Consider the following 25,350-nt stretch of genomic DNA (forward strand, 5'->3'; position numbering starts at 1 on the left):
AGGCGGAGGGGAGAGGGGGAGGGGAGGGGGAAAAGAGGGAGGGGGAAGAGGAAGCAGCAGGGGCCACAACCTACCAAAGAGACACAGGAGCCAACCTGAAAGAGCTCCCAATGGCTAAAGCTGGAAAAATTTGAATAATGATAAGTATTGAATTAAACTCAACGAATAAATAAACATGCACAATCCCATAATTATATAAATAAATGATTGAATGAATGAATAAATAGAAGAAATCTTCTTTACAGAAGAATTCTAAATAGTATATGTAGATACTCCCCCTCCAGGAGGTAGAACTTAATTCCCCTTACCTTAAACATGGGCTGGACTTGGTGACTCACTTCCACAGAATAAAGTACGGAAAAGGAAAAATAGTAACCTTACAGTGAAGAAACTCGGCAGACATCACCTTGACCACTATCACAAGTGGAAAGTCATGTTGAAATCGTGCCTCCCCTGATAGGAAGTGCTGAGGACACCCCAACTCAGTGTTTTTTTCCCCAAACTCCACCAGTCTAGTCATAAGAAAACTTCAGACCAAGCCAGGATGAGAAGGATTCTACAAAATACCTGACTGGTACTCTTCTAAAGTGTCAAAGTTATGAAAGACAGACTGAGAAAACATCACAGATGAGAGGAGTTGAAGGAAACTAAGGAAACATGATGACGAAATGCAACATGAGATCCCGGACTGGATCCTGGAATAGGAAAAGCAAACAAACAAGAACATTTGTGAAAACTGGTAAAATCCAAACATAGTCTGTATTTCAGTGAATAGTGTTATACTTAAGTTATGTCTTAGATTAGACAAATGTACCAGTTATGTAAAATGTTAACATTAGAAGAAACTGGGTGGAGGGTGTGTGGGAACTCGCTGTACTATCTTTGCAACTTTTCACTAAATCAAAAATTATTCCAAAATAAAAAGTTTATTAAAAAGAAAACTGCAAAATAGATTCTTATTGAAGAAACTGGACATCCAAATGATGATATATTTTTAGCTAATTAAAATCCTGTTTAGGGAAAAACAATATATGAGATTGAAAAAAACCAAACTATAGTGTTTAGTAACAAAACTATATAGAGTATGATCCTTCTGTGTATCTATGTACATACATTACATATATACAAATTAAAATAATCAGAAATGTAAGTTATCAGTGGTTATTTCATGAAAATAGAATTATGTCCTTTTAATTTTCTTCTTTAAATCTTCCTATTCTCAATTTTCTATATGAAAATGAAACATTTATGAGAAAACAAGAAATCAAAAGTTGTTTATGTTGTGCTATATTCAAATACATTTTTAATTTTTTCAAATAAATAGCATAAATTACATTTCTAATTATATACATTCTTACTTTATGTAAGTGCCTTGCTGCACGAAAGTCAATAAAACATACTACTTTGCTAAAACCTACAATTTCCCCACATTATATATAGATTGCCCGAAGCTCAAGCTACTATTATACATTTTGAACCACAATTAAATGAAATGACATTCTCCCTTCTCTTTCCCTTCCTCTCTCTCTCTATTTACACACACACACGTATATGTAATAATGTATAGTTTCTTGCATTATTCCATACATTAGATAGAGAGATAGATGCATAAAATCTAGAATGACACACCATCAACACTGGTTACCCATTAAGACTGGTGATCTCTTGTCTTGGGGATTCACATTCTACATTCTATATTTCTGTATTGTTCATTTCTTTTTAACAATAAACAATATTACATTTGTAGTAAAAATTAGCAAAGGTACTTTTTTAAAATAATAAAATCTTTAGATGATAAACAATTTTCCAAACTATCTCATCTGAGTATCTCCAAATTCAGACAGTAAAGACTAAGTAACAATGAAATGTTTTAAAATAAAAGCCTTCTCTGCTGTGATGATTTGATGAATTGGGCACGTTACCAGCTCTCTGAGTTATTGTTAGAAACAGAATCATGGAAGCACTGTGATTTCGCATTCACTTTTTGACTAGCCATATTGTTGTTCAGATTGCTTAAACAGTTCAACCACACATATTTAATCACTGCATAGAAAACTTTGTTCTAGGGAGTGAAAAGCAATCAGGGTAATAGGGGAAAAAATATGGCTTGTCCCAAAATAAGCACAACATACTATTAGATGTCAAATGAGATTGTAATGTATTTTGTAGGAAATGGAACTAAACTCTGATGGATTTTACAATATCCCAGACTCTCTTAAAAGTGTATGGTGTGTGCTTATGTATAAATTATATATGATAGATTATTTCTAGGAATTTTGTAATTTCAAAGCCAACTCTGAGTTCACATCCACAGGCTAATATTGTACAAGCATTTAACCCATTCCTAGAAGAGCAGTTTGGATTTTGTGATGTGAGTGATCTGGTTTGCAGAGCATTTTTATTAGTTTCTCAACCGACCACTGACCACTTACTATTTGTAAAATGAGGTTTGGTCCTCATGAAAAACATTCCTTGTGTTTTTTCTTTTAACATCCTAGGACTGTCTAAATGATGACCATCCTTCTTGTCACTTATTTCATCGCCCTAAAAGTAAGGAAGAAAGGCATCAACATTTGCATAAGTCACTATTCTGTACCTGGACCTGATTTTGAGTTAGGAGGAAACGGGAGAGGGGTGAATTCTTTCCTCTGTCTAAGCTCCAGGAACATTTACTTCCTAAGAGATGAATGGGGAATATTTTTTGTCAATTAATGTATATTGAAGGTATATAAAATGACTGTTGTTGATACGAAATTGACTGCAAAATTACTTTCTGGAATTCAGAATTTACTCCCTCCTTCTGACTTTTTGTTTATACACTTTTCAAGACAAAAAGTCACTTCAACCAGCTGCTGGATTATAAATTCAATCCGGGATCCAATAATCAGGTTCCACGTTTTCTCTGTTTTATCTCTCATCACAAATGATAAAGATATTGCAATTGGAATTCAGTTGTGACAGTATAGATGATTAAGCTAAAATCTAATTGGCTTGGCAGTGTTAGCAGAAGCCAAAATTTAATGGCTGCTTTTTTTCCTCCATAGTAAATAAACCTCTGTGATTCACACTCTCAGAACAGAATTCTGTTGATTAAGAAAATTTTTATGATTATACAAAGTCTTATAGTAAATTATTGACTATAAGAATTAAAACAAAATTCCAAGGTATATTTTTCTTTGTGAACTTTTTAGAATGTAACAATTCTCTGAACTATTATTTAAAAACATAAATGTTTGCGGTGGTAGGATATTTTTAAATATTCAAAATCTATTGATGATTTGAAGGGAAAAGTTAGAGATATTCTAAGCAATATTTGAAATAACTGTATTCATATCAATTCACTTTATAGAATTAGTTAAAAGCAAAACTTATACTGGCAAGCACTGCACAGAAAGAGAGTGAATATACCTATGGTAGCTCTGCTCCTCCGCCTAGGCTGCCATGATGTAGCGTGCTATTGTTACTGTTACTGGGATCCAAAGTATTCCCCATGCTGAGTGAAGTAAACCAGTGCCAGAGAACTAGGACATGTAATGAGAAGATATTTCTCTGACAGGCTTTAAACTTGCTATTATTTTTCTCCAGTGTCTCCCTGTGGATTATTTGGCAAGACCTTACCCCAAACTGAGGGGCAGCTTCATCCTGGCTTATAATTCTAACGTAATTAGAACTGTCCAATTTGTCTAGATTCTCTACAATTTAATATTAAGAGCTAAAAGTATTTTCAATGATAGAGGTCTAATTATGGTAACTAAGCTTCTATTTGTACTTAAAATTTGATCTGAATGATTACAGGTCAATTGGCCCATTCCATGGGTTGGCAACCCACTAACCAACAGTGTGTAATAAATAAAATCATCTCATTTTGTATTTCTGGAGTGAATAAGTAGCAATTATTCAACTGTTGCCCACCATCCCTTGTTTCTGAGCGTGGTGAAAAAATTGTTCACATTTCTAAAAAAGTTTATATTTCATGTTTTCAATGAAATTCCCTAAAATCAAATTAGAACTAGTCTTATCATAGTATAGGCTAGATGCTTGTTCTTCTAATTATATATGGGTGAGGATGTCTTTGTTTAGTGTAGTCGAAAACATGGGCAACCCAATTCTTCATTCCAAAGGCAAGGGGTTAACAAGGAATTTGAGACAGGCATGAGTCCTAGAAGCAAATGGTAAAAGCTTCTTAAAGTTCAGTTCACTATATCTAGGCACTACCATAAAGAAACTGTAGTAGAATATAAAAACCATTAAAAAAAGGAGTATACCCTAAACCCTGCATTCCAAGATCTTTCATTGTTATGTCATGGAAAATAAAATTTGTGAGCAAAATATTGATAGATATTTGGAATCATAAACAGCCTCATTTAAGAAGGAAAATAATAAAATCTCATAATATCTCAGGGATTAAAAATTTACTTTTTTCAAGTAAACTCCAAACTTCTAAGTTAAAAATTTGAAGCGTGTAAGTCATTGATGGAATTTATGTTATTAGTATTACAATTTATATTGATAAAGGTTTCTGTGATCATTCTTTATAAGTACTAATCCACTTCAGGACACACAATCAACCAAAATAAGAAATAGAACAAGAACCCAGGGCTGAAGAGTTTTCAGGAAAAAAAACAATTTTTTCTCATTTATTCTGTGTAGACACTCACTGAAAGAAGTTATACTTCACACTGGATGACAACATACAATAATTAAACTAACATATTATTTATTTCTTCTTTTAGGGGCTGATGTTATCAACTTTGATGGTCATGTTGTGTTACCATATAGATTCAGAAACAAGAAGATGAAAACACTGAAAGATGTCATTGCTTTGAAATTTAAAACCTCCGAAAGTGAAGGGGTAATCTTGCACGGGGAAGGACAGCAAGGGGATTATATTACGTTGGAACTGAAAAAAGCCAAGCTGGTCTTCAGTTTAAACCTAGGTATGTCCTGACTTTTGGCACCATTCTTTTCATTTATTAGTCTTCCCATTAGTTAAATACTAATGGTCTTTAATCCTTAAAATGTAAATTACAAAAAGAGTTCACATTATATTGTCAATCCAGTTTTAATTCATAGTGGTTGATATATATTGATATACTTCTTCATTCAAAAATATGTATTAAACACCTGTACTCTGCAGGTACTATACGAGCATCTAGGATACGGGGGTGAAAAAAATGGAGTTCATGAAGTTTATGACACAGTGGGGGCATCAGACACTATATTATCTATTATTATTTTTATAAAACAACTAAATCCAAAGAAATGACTTCAAATAATGATGAGGAGTGTGAAATCAACTAAATAGGTTAATATATAAAGGATATTGCATAGGCAAGATGGATCAACATTAGAATATGTAGTGAAGAAGGTCCTCCCTGAGAAGATATTCATGCTGAGATTTCAGTGATGACAAAAACAAGCCCTAAAAATATCTGAGAGAAGGTTAATTGAGAGGAGGGAATCACGAAAGACTAAGACCTGACATGCTCAAGGAACAGGAAAAGGCTGGTGTGGGTATTTGTAATGAGTAAGTAGGATAAAAGATGAAATCCAAACATTGAGGATTGTTGAAATACTGTAGTGTCCTTTAGGGCGTGGTAAAAGGTTTAGATATTATTTTAAGAACGGGAAGCTATTAGTAGGCTTTAAACTATAGCATCATGATCTTATTTTTTTTTAAAGTACTGAGACTTCTGTAAGAGAAAACACTTGCATCAACATGAGAGTCTGGTACAGTGAGAGACAGCGAGAGACAGCACTGCTTGCAGAAGGTGGCTATCAGTGGAGATGTAGAGAAATTGATCCACTTGGGAGATGATTCTGGTGGTAAATTCAGTATCATTTGTAATGCTTTGGATATGGAGTAAGAAAGAAAGATAATGTATAAGGGATAATCCCTAGGGTATGGCTTGAGTTCCAAATGGACATTAGCACCATTTTCAGAAATACAGAAAGCTTTATTTTCTCCACAGAGTTTCTTCTAATAGAGAAGTATTAGTTTTTTCCAACAGAGGAAGTCTAGACATCTGTTTGGATATGGTGCATTTTAGTTGCCTATTAGGCATCAAAGTTGAGATTTCAACTAGGGAGTTGCATGTATGAGATTAACAGGAGAAGATACTACATGGAGACTGAGGAGAAGTGGACAGGGGATAGGAGGAAATACTAGTATGTGGCATCACAGAGACCAGGGAAGAGGCGGTCCACTGTGTCAAATTCGCCTAAAATGTCACTTAAGAAGACAGAAAACTGAGGTCACTGTTTGGCAACATTGTGGTTACTGTTGATTTATTCTCAGTGGAATAGAAAGGACAGTCATTTTATTGTCATCAGTTAAGAAAAGATGAAAGGTGTGGGAATGAATATTTTAAATATTATCAACTAGAAATGAAGGAATCAGAAATGATATGTTTACTGGAGAATGAGATGAAACTCAAAGAAGGAGTTATTGTTTTGTTTTGGGCTTTTGTTGTTGTTTTTAAGTGGACAATCCTAATACATGTTTGGTTGTTGATAATGTAGCTCAGGTTTACTTAAAGCTAAAGGGAAGATCCACAACACAGATACTGACATTCACAGTTACAATTCATGCAAATCAACAGTACATTTATCCTCCTCTTGCTTGCCTAAAAATTTCGGGATTTATGCAAGAGTTGTTTGAAGGGCATCATATATTCTGTTTTTTTTATGCTGCAGTGACTTTAGAATTCTATAAAGATTTTATAGTCTATAAAGATTATAAAAGACTTCATAATCTTTATAGAATTCTTTTATAATCTTTTAAAATTCACATGTTAAATGCATCCCAATGGAAAGCTATAAAACTAAAAATTAGAACACAAAAAGAGATCCTGCCTATTTACTTTCCTTATCAATATGGTTGTTCCAACATTCTTAAATATGGCTTGTGTCCCTTATATTAACTTTTATTACTTTGAAAATCAAAATTATACTAAAAATTAAAACCAGTTAGTTTTTTGGTTGATAATACTTGCTATAGTGTCTACAAAGATTTATCTTTTATTATAAAACTTTTCACATTCAAAATCTCTGATAGAAATAATAATTTCTATAACAAAAGAAAATTATCCAAAAATGCTGATTATATAATTACACAGAAATATTTTAATTTTTATATTAAAAAATCATAAAATGAAAACGCCTGCCAAAACCTGGGAAAATGCAAATGTCAAATATAGAAGTTTAATGTCATTCATGAATAAAAATTCATTCCACTCTGTAATAATACCAAGACTTTAGGAGGAAAATATTGCCAAAAAATATAAGGAAAACTTGTAGAAGAAACATTATAAATAATCTATAAACACCAAATGCTCAAACTATCTATAAAAGAAATGTACAATAAAATAACAAGGTTCCAATTTTTTCAAGTAAATAAAATTTAAAAATGATAGTACCTGTGTTGGTGAGTTATGTGACAAAAAGGATTCTTTGTACTGTTCCTGAAAATATTTCAAGAAAACAACTTGATAATGTATCTTCAGATATTTTTAATACTTTATATAAAGAAATAATAAGAAATAACTTTAGGATTTAAGTCCAAGGACGTACTTTGCAATACTCGTTACAATAACAAAAATTGAAAGAAATAAAGCTTAACATATAGAAATAAGTGGGTATGTGTTTAAAATGTCTGTGAATAATTTGGGGAATACTGTACAGCACTAAATGAGAACCGTAGGAAAATATATCAATATTTTTATATTACATGTATTATATAATTATATGTATATATAATTAAATGTTATGTAAATGAAAAATGTCTGGAAGGAAATAGACCACGCTATCTTTAGTGATGGAAATGAGTGATTAATGTTTTACATATTAATTCTTTATAATATTCTCTATTTGTAATATTAAACATGTATTCATGCATTACCTGGGAGAAACATATCCCTAAATAGTTTTTGAAAAACAGGTTCAGTAGAAGCTAAGAAAGAGGGATGGGGGAAGAGAAACCAGAAAACCAAAAATAAGTGCTTTATAAAAACATGCATGCTAACACACGCGCACACACACACACACACACACTCAGAGCAATTGGCTCATATCCAAAGACGTTTATTTTTCCAAACCTTTCTCCTGTTTTTTTTAAAAAAGTGAAATGTACAGAGTAGCCTTTAAAAGCCACTGGGGCTTGTAAGAGTGTGACATTACTGTTCTGAAACAAGAAGTGATCATATGGCCTCACTAAAAAGATCACTACCATGTCATTATTGGAAAGCAGTTTGTGTAGAGTTTTATTGACTAGAATTTATGACAGCGATGGAAACACATCCACTCAAATATCCGCTGTCACTCTTTAATGCTGTTACCTAAATATCAGGCACGTGAGTCGCTGCTTAGCCTTCCAGTCTAAATATTTAAAGTAATGAAACTGAATGTAGTCTTTCACTTAAATTTATTCTTTCTTTTCTTTCTCCCTGTCCCACCGCCAATGTACATACACAATCATAATGACAATCACAGGGCAACATTTGATTTCATCACCAAAAGGAAAGAAATTTCATCTGGGAAATCCATAGAAAATGTCAGGTATAGGCATATTAGCATCCTAACTGTGAAAAAACGAAAATAATTTAATTCTTCAGTCAATTGTGTGTTTCTCTGATTTCTATTATGCTCTTTATTCTGAAGCAATATTGTATTTTTATAGCATTTAGCTTTGCCTGACCATCAAGAGCAATGCTTGATTAGACAAAATAAAAAATGGTAAAAAATATGTAAACAGCATCCGGAGATGCCTTTAGTAAACATTTCAGATTCTCACAACCTTCCACTCTTATTTATAGTCTTGTCGCTATGGAGATCTTATTTCAAAACTGGATTAATGCTGCATATATAATTTTGCAGTTTTTTATTTTAACGTATAACTTGGGTAAACTTTCCATGACATTAAATATTATACTGATTATGGCTTTTGGAATCAGAAAAAAAAACAAACCTGAAAATTGTCATGCTGTGTTTTCTTGACCAATAATAATAACAACAACGATAATAATAAAAAAATTAACAGGTGACATTTAATGAATGTTCACTGTATGTTAGGAAGTGTGTAAGTTCTTTGCTTGTACTAATTAATTTAATCCTCACAGCAACCTTGTAAAGCAGGTACTATTATTCTTCCCTTTTTACATGTGAGGAAAGAGAGGCCCAGAGAACTGTCACCTTGGCCAGGATCATGGAGCAAGCCAATGGTGGAACCAGCATCAGAATCCAGGCACTCTGGCCCCAGAGCCCATGGGGCACTGACTTTATAAAGAATCTACCAAATTTAGCACAATTCATGGCACAGTAATTGAAAAAAAAAAAAAAGCTCATGTTTTTTAAGGGAGCAGACTTCTTTCCGTCTTTAATAGCTTTTATGTAGTTTGAACATACAACTGTTTTTAGGTGTAGTTACACGTTGGTTTTCCCATGTTAACTTCAATAGACAGAGCTTTAGAGAAACGTCCGCCCTTGGTGTTGTAGATGAAAGGTCTACTTCGACATAGGGTCGTGATGGCTTTGCCTTGTTTCTTTTCCATTCACGTGACTCAGGAAGCAACCAGCTTGGCCCCATATATGGCCACACGTCCGTGATGACAGGAAGTCTGCTGGATGATCACCACTGGCACTCTGTGGTCATTGAGCGCCAGGGCCGGAGCATCAACCTCACCCTGGACAGAAGCACGCAGCACTTCCGCACCAATGGGGAGTTCGACTACCTGGATTTGGACTATGAGGTAAATTTGAGGATGTATAAGTTGTAATGCATCAAGTATCCTCAGTTTCCTACTGTCTTGTTGTATTATTGTTAATCATATACCTTCCTATACCATTTTCATTTTATCCTCCAAAGAAAACTTAACTTACAACTTGACAACCTAATTTGTTAATATGTCATTTTATATTTCTAAATTATTCTAAATGAGTTCTTAAAACATGTTTTAAAACTTGACACCAAAATAACATACTGATATATTTAAAGAGAAGGACCATTTATCATGTTATCATGGCCATTTAACAAAACCACAAAAAATTTAAGTTGTAATCTTTTCTTTGGTAGTTAATTATAACATAAATCGCCTGTTCTTGATGATGTACAGTATATTATGTACATAGGATTGTCTAATATTTATTACAAAATATTGAATAAGAAATCCTGAGTTCTGGTATATGTTAAGTCATTGACAAGTTCTGTTTTCTCAGATATCATTGTCATAAAAGAAATAAAAATTCAGAATATTTTAAAGAGATTGTCCATAAATAAAAATATTTTTTTACCTTCCAAATGATCAAAGATTAAAAAATAATCAATGATCATATTGTTGCCATAAAAAATATATATTCTTATACTGGTAGGCGTATCAAGTTTTTTAATTATTTGGAGAGCAGTTCAACCTTAAAGTGTCCATCAAAAATGTTAATCATAAATAGGGATAAAAGTTCTGTAAGAAGATGTTCATCACTGGGGCACCCCTATGAGTTTGCTGTGCCATCTCCATGTGCCTTGGCCCCCAGTTTTGAAATTGCAGATATATACATATACATATATGTATGTTACTGATATCCGTACATAAATCTTTTAGAACATAGAATGTGCTTTACCATAACGTAGTAAGTGAAAAAGTCAGGATTTACAACTGTTATTTTCTTTATATGTTTAAATAGTTTCTAAATTTTCTGTAATATAAATACATTACATATATTTCTGAATAGAAATTTAGAATAGAATATGCCATATAAACTTTGATATAGAGACTTTATTAACATTAAAATAAATCTAAGGATATCAGGAAATAATTACTCCTCCAAACATCTCTTTAAAGTAAAAATGATGGTTGAAAGGGAAAGAATGTGAAAATCCCTAAAATTTCTATCTTCTGTAAATTAATATGAATCTTGACTTATGTGGCTTATCTCCTACTGTAGGAGAGAATTTAAAGATGAATTATTCATTCTCCATTAATAAACTTTGAAGTACCATAGAAGAGGTGAGAAATCCTGGAACATTAGTAATGGGCAAACACAATTCCAATTTTCAAAAACAGAATTAAAAATTTGGGGTTATAGACCCTTTGAGTTTGCGATGAAATCTATGAATATTCATGCACACACAATGCTTTCTATGGGGTCAGCAGTTTCATCGACACTTCGAAGCCCCTCTAGATAGAATACCATGTTTGAGAACCTCACCTGTAGACTAAAATGCCTGAGACATATTTGTTAGAGAGACACAGGAAAAAAATTTTAATTTACTGGAAAGAATGAGGAGAGAATCAACACATTTCTCTTTGTAGAGCTACTACCTGATTACTTTCCTCAGATCCTGCAGTTATTGGCAAAAGCTGCAATGCAAATGGTTGGGCCTACCTTTATATCGCAACATGTTTACTTGAATATAAAGGGATTCTCTTGGCTTATTTGTTTAAAGAAAATTAGGGACTATAGTAGAATCGGTCTCTCAGTGTTTTTGCACACATCTCCTTGCACGAAATGGCTCATTATGACTAACAAAAGACACACCTGTTACTCAGGAAATTGCAAGGATTTTAGGAGCTCTGTGCCAGGAACTGGGAACAAAGACCAAAAATATTTATTATACTACACCATTATTCAATATTTCCATCATGTAGACAAAATAAACGTAAATAACCTCAAGAGCATACATGATAGGAAAATGTAGACATGAGTTCTGAGTAGTTATTAATTTTTTGTTTAATGTATTGAATTTAAAGCTTATATAATTTAATTTTTAACAATGACTCTAACAGTCAGTTCTCATGAGCCAGTATTGGCAGGATCCAGCACACTGCTGCCAGTGGTTAATTAAATAATACCTAGCCTCATTCCCGGGGATATATTGATACATCATAAAAGAAGCAATAGAAGACAAGTTTGTTCCTTTGACATAACTCAATTTGGGCATTTCTCGGGGGGGAGAAGCCTTAACCGTTCACTTCACTGACCTCTCTGTAGCCTGTTAAAAGTGAGCAAGTCACCATTGCAGTCAAGCTGTAGCTACACGGTGACCTGAGAAGCGTGCAAGGGTGTACAGAGGCAGTTCACTTCATTCTTCCTCCTCCAGCCAGTGACCACACAGGGCGGGACAGCAGACTGGTGTTTGTCCTGGCTTCTCTCCCTTCTTTATCCAAATGCCAAGATACACCCACTTTGGATGTTATGCCCTTGCCTTTGCCATACGGCTCTGCTTGGAAAGTAGAGGAATGCCTTTCCTTTGTCCATTGCAGAACTGGGCTAGGATTTTAGAAACCGTTTGGGATTTTTAGAGAATCAACTGCATGAGCTCAAATTGGAGCCATAATTCTGGGTTTGAATCCCTTTTTGCCCCTAACTGGTTGTGTGACAGTGGTGAAATCACATTCCCTTTCTATAAAGTGAATATAATAGCCCATTGCTCATAGGGTTATGTGAGGAGACAACAGGAAGTAATAGAAATCACCACATATATCAGTTATAATTAATAAGACTGAACATAACAGATACATGTTTATTCCTTTCACATAAAAGGAGCCTACAGGCAGGTAGCCCTGGGCTCAGATGGCAGCATCATGGTCATCAAGACCACAGTCTGCTTTTATCCTGCTGCTACTCCATCCCCTCTGCCAATCACCCCAAGATAGTCGCTCATGTTCCATTTTGCATTCCAGACAGTGCGAAGGAAGGGAGTGAAGAAGACTGTGCCCCCCCATCCCTTTAATTATAGTTCTTGGAGTCACACACAACCCTTCCACTTAAATCTCATGAGACCAAAACTTGTTCAAAGAGGTTGGTAAATGCCATGTATTGTCTGGGGAGCCTGTGCCTAGCTGAAAAGCAATGGTTTTTTCTTAAAGAAGGTGGGAGAAAGGACACTCAGAGGTATCTAGCAGTCTCTGCCACCCTTTGGAAACTCTTGGTAGCTAACAAAAAGGTCAGTGCAATTCTTTTTTAGAGTCAACGTTGTCACTGAATGGCAGTGCCATTCATAAGGCAATTGTGTGAGTCATAGCAATATCAGATTATTAATCTAACAACTGCAACAGTTTTTTTACCACGAGAATGATTACAATATCAGAACGTGTTTCCTTTTATTGATGAGAATACATAACAAGAAACAAGTAGTGAGCACCTAATATCAAATGATGCGTTACATTAGGAATTGGGATTTGAACCCACATCTCTTAATTGTAAGGAATCTGGTAAATTGAGCCTGTGATGCTTCACCAGGGTACCTTCTATAAGGTAGGACATGAGCCAAGGGTTGTCGAAAACAGAGAAACCGTAAGGAGTGTGTGAATCATCAAGAGTCCCCCCATAAAGAAACTACGCACACAGAGAAGGAATAAAACAATAGTTTTAACTAGCACTTAGTAATATTATTCAAAATGTGATGCTGCATGTCATTAGGGCTGGAAGATTTTATTACTGGAGCAGAAATTGATAAAATGAATTTTAGATGGGAAATACAACACTCGATTAAAGTATCATTAATTCTTACCTTTGTTATTAATTACATGTGTATAGCACCTAATAAGTTCAGTTCAATGCCCCTTGAAAATATTTTCCTAATCTATTTTAGAATACTCTATTATTCATTTTGTAGTTTCCTTATTATTTTTTATGTATTCTTAGTTTTTCTCTTTTTCTTCCCATGTTTAAAATCTAAGGTAAATGATATATACAGCTAACTGGTATTAATACATTTAATTTTATTTTAAGTGAGGTTTTTTGGTTTTTTATACTGTCTCATAAACCATCATTAATCTGTGCTTTTTCCCTAAAACCAGTTCAGCGTTTAAAATGCATATACACACTACTGTATATAAAATAGATAAACAACAAGGACCTACTGTAGAGCACAGGGAACTATATTCTATATCTTGTAATAACCAATAATGAAAAAGAATCTGAGAAAGAATATATATACGTGGATAACTAAATCACTTTGCTATACACCTGAAACTAACAACATTGTACATTAAAAATCAAAAATGGTTAAAAAGTAATTTTAAAAATTTAAATTTTTTAAAAGTAAAAATAAAATGCCAAAACATAAATAACAGAAACATAATTTGTGTCTTCTAAAACCCAAAGATCTCTGCTTTATATATAAAATATGAAGTCTTGACATTGAAAAATGTCTTTCATTTTCAAAACTTTGTAAGAAAAATTGGTAATTTAATAATAATTAAGAGAAATAGATCTGATTTATATATCTTGATATTACAGCTATGATTAATAGATTCATTCACTACTAATTCTTAGCAGTAAATGTCATTGGCAATACATAATTTTGTATTATATGAAATTGATATTTAGTACTATAATTTGATCAAAAATATGTAGAAAAATATATACTCTCTTTTTATAGGCAATGATTGCTTAAGAATCACAGGAAGGAGCATTGACCTTATTCCTTAGGACCTAGGAGACCTATAATATCTTTAAACCTGTACTTCTCAAATTATAGCCCCCAAAATCTGAAGATGTTCCTAATCAATGTTGCAATTAGACTTCTGGAACTATTTTCTGCATTCAAATAAGACCAATGAATTTTTTACTCTAATGGTCATTAGACTATAATGTCTAAATAGGCTGAATACAATTTTCCTTGCTTTTGCCTGAAGTTTTATAAACTTAATATATTAATGCTGGTTATTTCATAATGGCTAGAAGCATTTATTGATAGTATGTTTTTGAATGATAAGCATAAAAATGTATTCTTAATATTACTTAATAAAAGATACTTGCTGTGTAAAATCTTTTAAAACAGTCCTAGGAAAATTGATAAGCTGTCTTCTGTGTATTAAAATGCTAGGGGTTGTTGCTATTTTCTTGTTCAAGTTACAATCTAATTTTCAGAATTAATGATAATTAGCATATACTTCAATAACAACATAATTTAATATGCAACAGACTTTGGAGGCAGAAAAAAATGTCTGTATATATTGGTTGAGATAAAGATAACTGACCTTGGATCTAATAGTAGTTTTGTCTAATTTATTGTAAATGTTTTGTTTTGTTTTTTAAGTTGAATACAGTATGAATGTTGACATTTTGTCTTTTTTTTTCAAAGATAACCTTTGGAGGCATACCTTTCTCCGGTAAGCCAAGTTCCAGCAGTAGAAAGAATTTCAAAGGCTGCATGGAAAACATTAACTACAATGGCATCAACATAACTGATCTCGCAAGAAGGAAGAAACTAGAACCCTCAAATGTGGTAAGGTTTTTCACCCCCAAAATATTGGTTCATAGAAAAATCAAAGAAATTTTATTGTGTCTGGACTGTTAATAAACAACAGCATCATAGCATTTATCATCAGGCTTGTGGTGAGTTCAACCATATAAAACTAACTTTAGAGTTACCTGAAGATATGGAGATATTGAATTTACTCTGAGAATAGATACCAGTTTTTGAGTTAAATTAACCAGAAATAGACAATAAGTTTGATTCAGATGGGGCCCAGAATTTCAGCCCCAGTGTTTCTGGATTCCCCATGGCAGAGGAACAGGCATACCTCATCACAGCCTTTCAGCAGCCCTTAAATCGGCAGCCTCATGTTTCCAAATGTCACATCATATATAGCTCTGCATTTCTTGATTATGATGTAATTCAATATTTTAAAAGTTTTAAAACCAGGAACTTTATTATATTTACTTCCATGTTTCCAAAGTTAATTCATTCAAATATGTAAAGAAATAAACTTCTTGTCAAAGCTAAACATACCAAATATTATGCAATTAAATAAAGATTGATTAGATTGGATAGTGAAATCTGTGACCCAGAAGCTCACAGTGGTCTTCTCTGACTCTGGTGTGAGTGTTTCCAGGTTGAACTATTTCAAGAAGGAGAGTAGAAATCAAAGAACATGCTAGCACACTTGCGTTCCTACGACACCATATAGGATCACTACAAGACATCAACTTAAAAATCTGGTATGAGTTCCTTATGGCTCTGCAAGAGCAGGAGTTTCTTTAAGCCCAAAATGTAATTGAGAAGAGCCTGGGAATCCAGAGATCCATATATTTGGGAGCCAGTGGGAGTGGATAATATAATGAGTATTTGTACTATGCTCTAGAAGACTCTGGTCTTGTTAACCCAAACTTGAGTCTAGGGTTTTCATAAAATTACTGGACAAATGGATCAGGCTGGATATAAGAAACTATAAAATAATAATTTAATGCAAAATTTTTCTTTACTAATTATCTTTCTTAAAAATAATGATGAGGGCTTCCCTGGTGGCGCAGTGGTTGAGAGTCCGCCTGCCGATGCAGGAGGTGTGGGTTCGTGCCCCGGTCCGGGAATATCCCACGTGCCGCGGAGCGGCTGGGCCCGTGAGCCATGGCCGCTGAGCCTGCGCGTCCGGAGTCTGTGCTCCGTGACGGGAGAGGCCACAACAGTGAGAGGCCTGCATACTGAAAAAAAAAATAAAAATAAAAAATAATGATGAATTTATACTAATAGTTAAAAATTGAACTTTGGTGAAATTTTCTCATAAGATATATTGACTGTAGAGAAAAATAATAATAGCTCCATGTACAGGCAAAAGGCACTGTACAAGACCTGTTACATTTATGGTAATCTAAGAACAATACTACAAGGGAGATATTGTCGTAAACATTTTGTAGATGAAAACTGAGATTTAAACTGGAAAAATAACTTTCCCATAAACATAGATCGTGGATTCACAGTATCCGACCCCTGAGGTCATGGTCTCTTTCCAGGCTGTGTTATTTCTTATCTAGAGCAGTATTTATACATAGGCTATTTTAAGTTTTGGATAAAATGGCATCAGAGTCCTTTTGTTTCCTCAGAAATTGTTACTTAAGATAGAAGGGTACAGAGTCCAAATCATCATAATACCTTTTCCATTATTTATACCTTTAAGAAGTAATATGTTATTTCTGCCCAAACCTCCCAGTTGGTCCTCATATGTATTAATTAGGTACCCAAACTACAGAGAATTGCACTCCGGGGACTCATTCCAAAATCAGCTTTAACCACAAAATATATATTGTGCTTATAAATGCTATTTTAACTTGAATAACAAAGACATTTAGAAAAGCATGAATTATCTATAATTATGTTTGTTAAAATATAATGAGCAGACATAAGAAAGGCTTTTAAACAAAAATATACCTATGTATTAAAAGTTTAGGCAGTATAGAGGCAAGCTGGACATTTGCAAGCAGCTCTACAGAGGCAAATATTTACGTAGGAAATTTGCTTTCAAAGATGTCAGGTGCTGATATTTCAGTGGAATTGACTCAGCACTCATCCTGCACCCCTCTCCATATACACACCCATTTCCTCATTATACGGTGGATCCAGAGTCAGCACCATTACTCAGAAAATACCTTTAACTTTGTGGGGAGACAATCCCCACAGCACAGGCATGCAGTCATTTATGACATCTCAGTTATTATGCACAACCAGTTCTTTTCACCGGGAAAAGTAAGCATTTAAAAATAATCATCTGTGAAGTCACAGCGCAAATTTCATTTGAATATTAATTCAGAGAGACAGCCTAGCTTAATGTACTAAAGTGGAAGAGCTATGCATCTAGGGACAAATGTGCGGTGTTGTTAAACAAACAAACAAAAAATGAAGTGAAAATGTCTCCAAATCATATTCCTCAAGATATGGTGGGTTAAAAAAAAGATGGAAAGGGCTTCCCTGGTGGCGCAGTGGTTGAGAGTCCGTCTGCCGATGCAGGGGACGCGGGTTCATGCCCTGGTCCGAGAAGATCCCATATGCCGCGGAGGGGCTGGGCCCGTGAGCCATGGCCGCTGAGCCTGCGCGTCCGGAGCCTGTGCTCCGCGACAGGAGGGGCCACAGTAGTGAGAGGCTCGCGTACCGAAAAAAAAAAAAAAAAAAGATGGAAGAATATGTAGATTTTCATATCTTTAAAAGGAAGGTACTTAGATACTAGAATATAAAACTCAATGTATTTGAATAATAAATCAAATTTCCTTGTACCAAATAGAGGGGGTGTGAAGGGGAAGGAGGAAGCTTTAATTACTGCGAGTTTTCTTTTCCTTTTGTACATTCATGTCACTGTTTGCACAAACATTAATGTGTTATATATGCACACTTCATGGGAATTTATTTATTTTATAAATTTATTTTATTTTTGGTTGCGTTGGGTCTTCGTTGCTGCACACAGGCTTTTCTCTAGTTGCGGTGAGCGGGGGCTACTCTGCATTGCAGTGCGTGGGCTTCTCATGCGGTGGCTTCTCTTGTTGCGAAGCACAGGCTGTAGGCGCACGGGCTTTAGTAGTTGTGGCACACAGGCTCAGTAGTTGTGGCTCACAGGCTCTAGAGCGCAGGCTCAGTAGTTGTGGTGCACGGGCTTAGTTGCTCCACAGCATGTGGGATCTTCCCGGACCAGGGCTCGAACCCGTGTCTCCTGCATTGGCAGGCGGATTCTTAACCACTGCACCACCAGGGAAGTCCTTCATGGGAATTTAAATGAGATTTTTGAGTTGAATAACAAAATAATCTGAGATAATCACAATCATATTGATGCTAAATAGTTAATTCGTATATATTAGGTATTGAGATAAAACCCAAGAGTATTTGCCCCATAATAGTTTAATAAATAGCAACCGAATGATCAGAGTTCCCACTGAGACCAGATTTATATGTTAATAAACATTTGACCAAGGCCATCCAAAAGAGAACCAAGGCATTCCCTCCCTGGCTAATGCAGCATCGGTTGTGGGGGAGGGAAAAGCAGCTCTTTGCTGTCTTCAGAAGGTCCAGTGGTCCACACCCAAGCCCACCACACAGGGACACATCCATTCCATAGTCAGCCCATCACATCAGGCTGTCAGTCTCTCAATTCCATGATGGATGGTGCTTGTATGAATCCCTCAACTTGGTAGCCAACTGCCGTACTCTGTTAGCTATAGCAGGAAGGACATGCCGAGGTATCCAATTGCTGCATCCGTGTCACACTGCTGCACATGAGAATTTCACACAGGCTCAAGTTCTGCTTTGAAATTTGTAAAACTGTCGCTTTGTCTACTGTCTTCCATGGATGCTTATTTTATTCTACACTTTCCTTAAAGCATGCCCTTCTGTTTTCCAGGGAAATTTGAGTTTCGCGTGCGTGGAGCCCTACACGGTACCTGTCTTTTTCAATGCTACCAGTTACCTGGAGGTGCCTGGACGGCTTCATCAAGACCTGTTTTCGGTTAGTTTCCAGTTCAGGACTTGGAACCCCAATGGTCTCCTGCTTTTCAGTCATTTTGCGGATAATTTGGGCAACGTGGAGATTGACCTCACTGACAGCAAAGTCAGCGTTCACATCAACATCACGCAGACCAAGATGAGCCAGATAGATATTTCCTCAGGTCAGTGAAATCTATTCAGTGTTCGCTCCTGAAACTATCGTGATTTCCACAGCTTAAGCTCTGTTGTTGCTGTGTTGGCGTCACATGCTTGTGATTATGTTTGGAATCAGACTTTTGAGGTACTCTCTTAGCTGCGCTGAGTGCGGATTGAATGAGGGAAACAGAACCTCGCTGAGATGGTGAGGGTGGGCGAGGAGGAAAGTTGGTTGAGACCGTCTGAAATCTTCCTTTTTTTTTTTTGCAAATGCTAGTTCATTTTGAATAGAGCAGTGGATACTCCTCTAAGTTAATGTTATATGTTTAAAAACAAAGAATGTTTATTTGATTAACATAAGAAAGAGTAGTTTATCTTCTGACTTTATGGGCATTCAGATACCTTTTACTATTAGTGATAAGACTATTGATTTAATTATGACTTTAAAGGTATATTCTACTGCTTGAATCAAAAGCTCAAAGTGATCTTGCTAAATTTGTACAACGTGTCAGAAAAAAAGGGGGGTGAGTACAAACAGGAATGACAGGAGATATGTATCGACTGAGGGCAGACTGGCCTGGCTAAGCAGAGTAATTTTTAAACTTGACATGGTCGTGGTGTGATAAACTGAGACTTAGGTAATATTGTTGTTATTTGAACAAACTTGGCGACCTTGGAATATTCCTTGATTATGATGGTGCAAAGAAAACTGAGATTGCAAAGTGAGATGTCATAAACAAAGAGAATAATGTATGATATGGGACTGATAAATAATTTTTAAAAATCACCAAATTTCTCTAGATGTTTCTTGCAATAGGTGTTTAAATAAGTACTTATTTTAAGTAAAGAACTATTTAGAAATGGAAGACAGAAGGAGAAAGAATGTTTCCTGAGCCCCTTACAGATGTACCAAATACTAAGAGAGGAAGTTCATAACAGAAGTCTCAACTGTGTGACTGTGGACTCTGATTTCTAAATATTCCGTATTCACTCGTGACACCATATGCACACACCTGACACAGTTGCTAACATGTTGTATGATTTGGTCCATCTCACTTCTCTTCTATGCTATCAGCTCCTTGAAGGCAGAGGCCATGCCCCACATATACAGCAGCACCTGTAACGTAAGAGGTGCTCCAGGAATGTTTGAATTCAGCACTGTGGCTCCTTGAACACAGAATATCTCCTGCTCAAGGATAGGTGTCTTTTCACACAGTAGGCTGTGTGCTTCTGTATGGCCTGGCTTTGTGGACTCTTACTGAAAAGGAGTCAAGGAAGACAGGAACCATTATGTCACAGATGTCTCTGAATTATAGAAATCAAAAGCTATAGTGAAATACCTAGATGTTTACTTTTTCTTTCTTATGTTGTTAGTTTTGCTTTCTCCCTGAATGTCCAGAGTCAACATGATTGATCACCATATTTTATCACTACTTCCCAGTATAAATCCACCTGGAGAGATTTAGAACAAATAGAAATTATCTGGAGAGACCAGAATAACACATAAAACAAATACACATACAACTATTTACCACATTTGAGAAATTCCCCATTAGACTCTGTTATGTTTAATGATTCTTTTCTAATGCTTAAACACATAAAAATATAAGGATGAAGACCTCCCTTCTGGCATTCACTGAGCAAACCCAACCACTTGGTGGTTTTCCACATAACAGGAACCATTATAATTAAAAGAATAGGATCTTAAACATAGTGATTAATAGACATTTACTAATTTAATCTGGTCTAATTTAGGACTCCAAGATACTGTCATCTGTTTTAAACTGTGTTTATTAAAATATAAAAGAAAGAACAAAGGATTCCAATATGCAATAACTAATTTACCTTAATAGATTTGCTTAAATATGATAAAAGTAGACTTCAGATGTTTTTGACAATTTAGCTAAGAATCTGTGCAAATTAAGGAGAACAGATGTGAAACCCAAAATTTTATATATTCTCACTCTTATATAGTCCACAGAAAATATTTATGTTTCAAAGATTTTCATTTTTTCCCGTACATGGAACACACTAATATTTGGTTCAACAAAGGGAAATCATTCTGTGTTATATATACCCTGTTCGCTTATTGTTGAAGTATAGTTGATTTACAATACTGTGTTAGCTTCAGGTCTACAAGAAAGTGATTCAAATACAGATTCTTTTTTAGATTCTTTTCCCATTATAGGTTGTTACAAGATATTGGATATAGTTCCCTGGGCTATACAGTTAATCCTTACTGTTTAGCTATTTTATGTGTAGTATGGTGTGTCTGTTAATCCCATACTCCTCATTTATCCCTCCCCTCCCTTTCCCTTTTGGTAACCACAATTTTATTTTCTATGTCTGTGAGTCTATTTCTGTTTGGTAAATAAGTTCATTTGTATTATTTTTTAGATTCCACATATAAGTGATATCATATGATATTTGTCTTTTCTCTGACTTACTTCACTTAGTATGATCATCTCTAGGTTCATCCATGTTACTGCAAATGGCATCATTTCATCCTTTTTTATGAATGAGTACTATTCCATTTTATATATGTACCACATCTTCTTTATCCATTCATCTGTCAGTGGACACTTAGGTTGCTTCCATGCCTTAGCTATTGTAAATAGTGCTGCAATGAACATTGGGGTGCATGTATCTTTTGGAATTAGAGTTTTTGTCTTTTCCAGATAAATGCCCAGAAGTGGGATTGCTGGATCATATCGTACTTCAAATTTTAGTTTTTCAAGGAGCCTCCAAGACTCTTTTCCATAGTAGCTGTACCAATTTACATTTCCACCAACAGTGTAGAAGGGTTCCATTTTCTCCACACCCTCTCCAGCATTCATTGTTTGCAGACTTTTTGATGATGGCCGTTCTGACTGGTGTTGTTTTGATTTGCATTTCTCTAATAATTAGAAATGTTGAGCATCTTTTCATGTGCCTGTTGGCCCTCTATATGTCTTCTTTGGAAAAATGTCTATTTAGGTCTTCTGTCCATTTTTAGATTGGGTTGTTTTTTTGATATTGAGTTGTATGAGCTGTTTGTATATTTTGGAAACTAAGCCCTTGTTGGTTGCATCATTTGCAGTTATTTTCTCCCAGTCCCTAGGTTGTCTTTTCATTTTGTTTATGGTTTCCTTTGCTGTGCAAAAGCTGATAAGTTTGATTAGGTCCCATTTGTTTATTTTTGCTTTTATTTCTTTTGGCTTGGGAGACTAATCTAAGAAAATATTGCTATGATTTATGTCAGAGAATGTTTTGCCTATGCTCTCTTCTTGGAGTTTTATGGTGTCTTGTCTTATATTTAAGTCTTTAAGCCATTTTGAGTTTATTTTTGTGTATGGTGGGAGGAAGTAGTCTAACTTCACTGATTTACATGCAGCTGTCCAGATTTCCCAACACCACTTGCTGAAGAGACTGTCTTTTCTCCATTGTACATTCTTGCCTCCGATGTCAAAGATTAATTGACTGTAGGTGTTTGGGTTTATTTCATTGATCTATATATCTGTTTTTATGCCAATACCATGCTGTGTTGATTACTTTAGCTTTGTAGTATTGGCTGAAGTCTGGAAGGATTATGCCCCAGCTTTTTTCTTTTCCCTCAGGATTGCTTTGGCAATTCTGGGTCTTTTGTGTTTCCGAATAAATTTTAGGATTATTGTTCTAGTTTTGTGAAAAAAATGTCATGGTTAATTTGATAGGGATCACGTTATATCTGTGGATTGCTTTGGGTAGTTTGGCCATTTTAACAATATTCTTCCAGTCCAAGAGCATGGGATATCTTTCCATCTCTTTGAATCATCTTCAATTTCCTTTACCTTGGAGGTGAAAGTCTTATACACTGAAAACTATATCTACCCTATTCTTATCAACAGCATGAGCACTGAAGAATGAAAGTCCTATTTTACTTCTTTTTTGAAATAGCTTGGTTGCAAAAATGTAGGAGATAACGAAAATCTAGAAGAATAAAACACCAATAACATGTTGTTCACACACACACACACGTGTGTGCTACTTCTAAATAATAAGTTCTGTAGTCCAGGATGAAGGTAAGTCATTTGGTTGAAAAGCCATCTTGGAAAATATTGTTCTTTGGTGATGAATTCAAAATAAATTCGATAAGTTAGAGACTATTCAATATATTATTCACCCTCTCGCAGTTTTTCCCTCTGGGTTGTGATTAATTTTTAAGTCTCATTAGTTATTGACTATGACTTGTAAAAATTAGTCAAACTCTGAGTAACCTTGAATTTGCAGAGTGGGTTATCTCTCTGTGAAAATATTTTCCAAGTTGCAACATCAACTTTCATAAAACATTCCACTACATTTATTTCTATTTAGAACAGAGGTCACTGACTGGTGAATATATATTTATGCATTACCTTTAACTAGGAATAAGTGCTAAAAAGAAAAAAAAATGCTGAAAGGGTCAAATGGATAACATCTGTTCGCTCTGAGAATAATTTTCATTTTAACTTTCATATCTACTACCCTGGGAAAGGTGGACCTAGAGATGATTTTGTACACCTGAATTGTTTCTAGCTTTATTGAGGTGTGATTGACAAATTAAAACTGTATATATTTAGGTTGTGCAGTGTGGCTGTTTTAAAGATGTACAATGTGATGTTTTAATATACATGTACATTGTGACAGGATTACCACAAACAAGTTAATTAATACATGTATCACCTCACATAGTTATCTTTTGTGCGTGTGGTGAGGACACTTAAGATCTCTCTTATTTTGTATTTAAGTATATTATGCAGTATTGTTAACTATAATCTCCATGCTGTGCATTAGATACCCTAGAACTTCTTCACCTCCTGACTGTGAAAGTTGGTACTCTTTGACCGATATTCAACAAGCGCCTGGCGACCACCATTCTACTCTTTGATTCTATATGACTTCTAGTCTTTTAAGATTCTACATATAAGTGAGGTCATACAATATTTGTCTTTTTTGTCTATTTCATTTAGCATAACATCCTCCAAGTTCAAATGATTTTGATCAAAACAGTGAGAAAATATTTTATATCATACTCAATACCTACTGAAACAAAGTTTTATGAAATAAAATTTACCATGTGCTCTCATAATTTGGATATTTTCTAACTTTTTTCTTTTCCATTAAAAAGAAATCACCATGACCCACTAAATGATTTCATGACCTAAAAAGAAGCTGCAACCCATAATTGGGAAAACACTGACCTACAGATTGGTCTTCTCATTTGGAAAGTTGGAATTTTTTAAAGTTCTAATTGCCTGAGGGTATGTACTCCATGAATCCATATTAGGAAACTAAATGTATCTTCCAAGAACAATATTATAATATTGTAATAGTAGTAAAAAAATGTCCATGTGTATTACTGTCTGATACATAGCCAAACAACAAAAAACAAAGCACACACACACACACACACAAAACCTGCCTACCATTTGAAATGTTTTTTATTGCAAACTGCCTCAGTTTTATGCCACTAAATTACAGACAGATGTTTAGAATCATACTCTAAAATTTTTGTCTGCGCATATCAGTAAGGTCATAAAATGTGGTTCAGCATTTATATGGTGGAAGGAAAGTGATTTTTGTTAACGACCTTTCTCACCTATTGGAAAAAAAAAATCAATTTCTGTCCACGTAAACAAAGCATTTTAGAAGAGCCATTCAGAATATGCCTTCCTCCTAAATCAACTGTTTGCTAAGCTGAATTATTCAAACCTCCTCATTCTGTTCATCTAGACATTGCTTCAATTATAGAATGACTTCTCAGCATCCACACTGCTTCAGAAACCTGTACTCAGCAAACATCATCTTTGTATTTCTGTCTCCAATGGGAATCTTTCCGGGGTCTCTTTTTATTTCTGTTTTGTAGTACAATTTCCTTTGTAAACCTTTGATAAACTTCCATTTGGGTGCTTTAAGGGAAGTTATCTTAGTCCAATCAAGCTGCCATAATCAAATACCACAGACTTCATGGCTCATATACACACACTTATTTCTCAGAGTTCTGGAGGCTGGAA

The 25,350-nt window shown here is 34.8% G+C and overlaps 1 protein-coding gene across 1 annotated transcript in view; it reads left to right on the plus strand.

Annotated features, from left to right (window-relative positions):
- CNTNAP2 (contactin associated protein 2) overlaps window positions 1-25,350 on the plus strand; it is a 2,003,631-nt gene that overhangs the window by 850,852 nt on the left and 1,127,429 nt on the right. Inside the window, exons 6-9 of the mRNA XM_024742848.1 lie at window positions 4,734-4,937; window positions 9,562-9,746; window positions 15,083-15,226; window positions 19,101-19,365. Of these exons, the coding sequence (XP_024598616.1) occupies window positions 4,734-4,937; window positions 9,562-9,746; window positions 15,083-15,226; window positions 19,101-19,365 (798 nt within the window). The remainder of the gene's footprint in view (window positions 1-4,733; window positions 4,938-9,561; window positions 9,747-15,082; window positions 15,227-19,100; window positions 19,366-25,350) is intronic.

This window comes from Neophocaena asiaeorientalis, unplaced genomic scaffold, assembly GCF_003031525.2.
Source record: "Neophocaena asiaeorientalis asiaeorientalis breed wild unplaced genomic scaffold, Neophocaena_asiaeorientalis_V1.1 scaffold798, whole genome shotgun sequence".
In the NCBI taxonomy this organism is placed as follows: domain Eukaryota; kingdom Metazoa; phylum Chordata; class Mammalia; order Artiodactyla; family Phocoenidae; genus Neophocaena; species Neophocaena asiaeorientalis.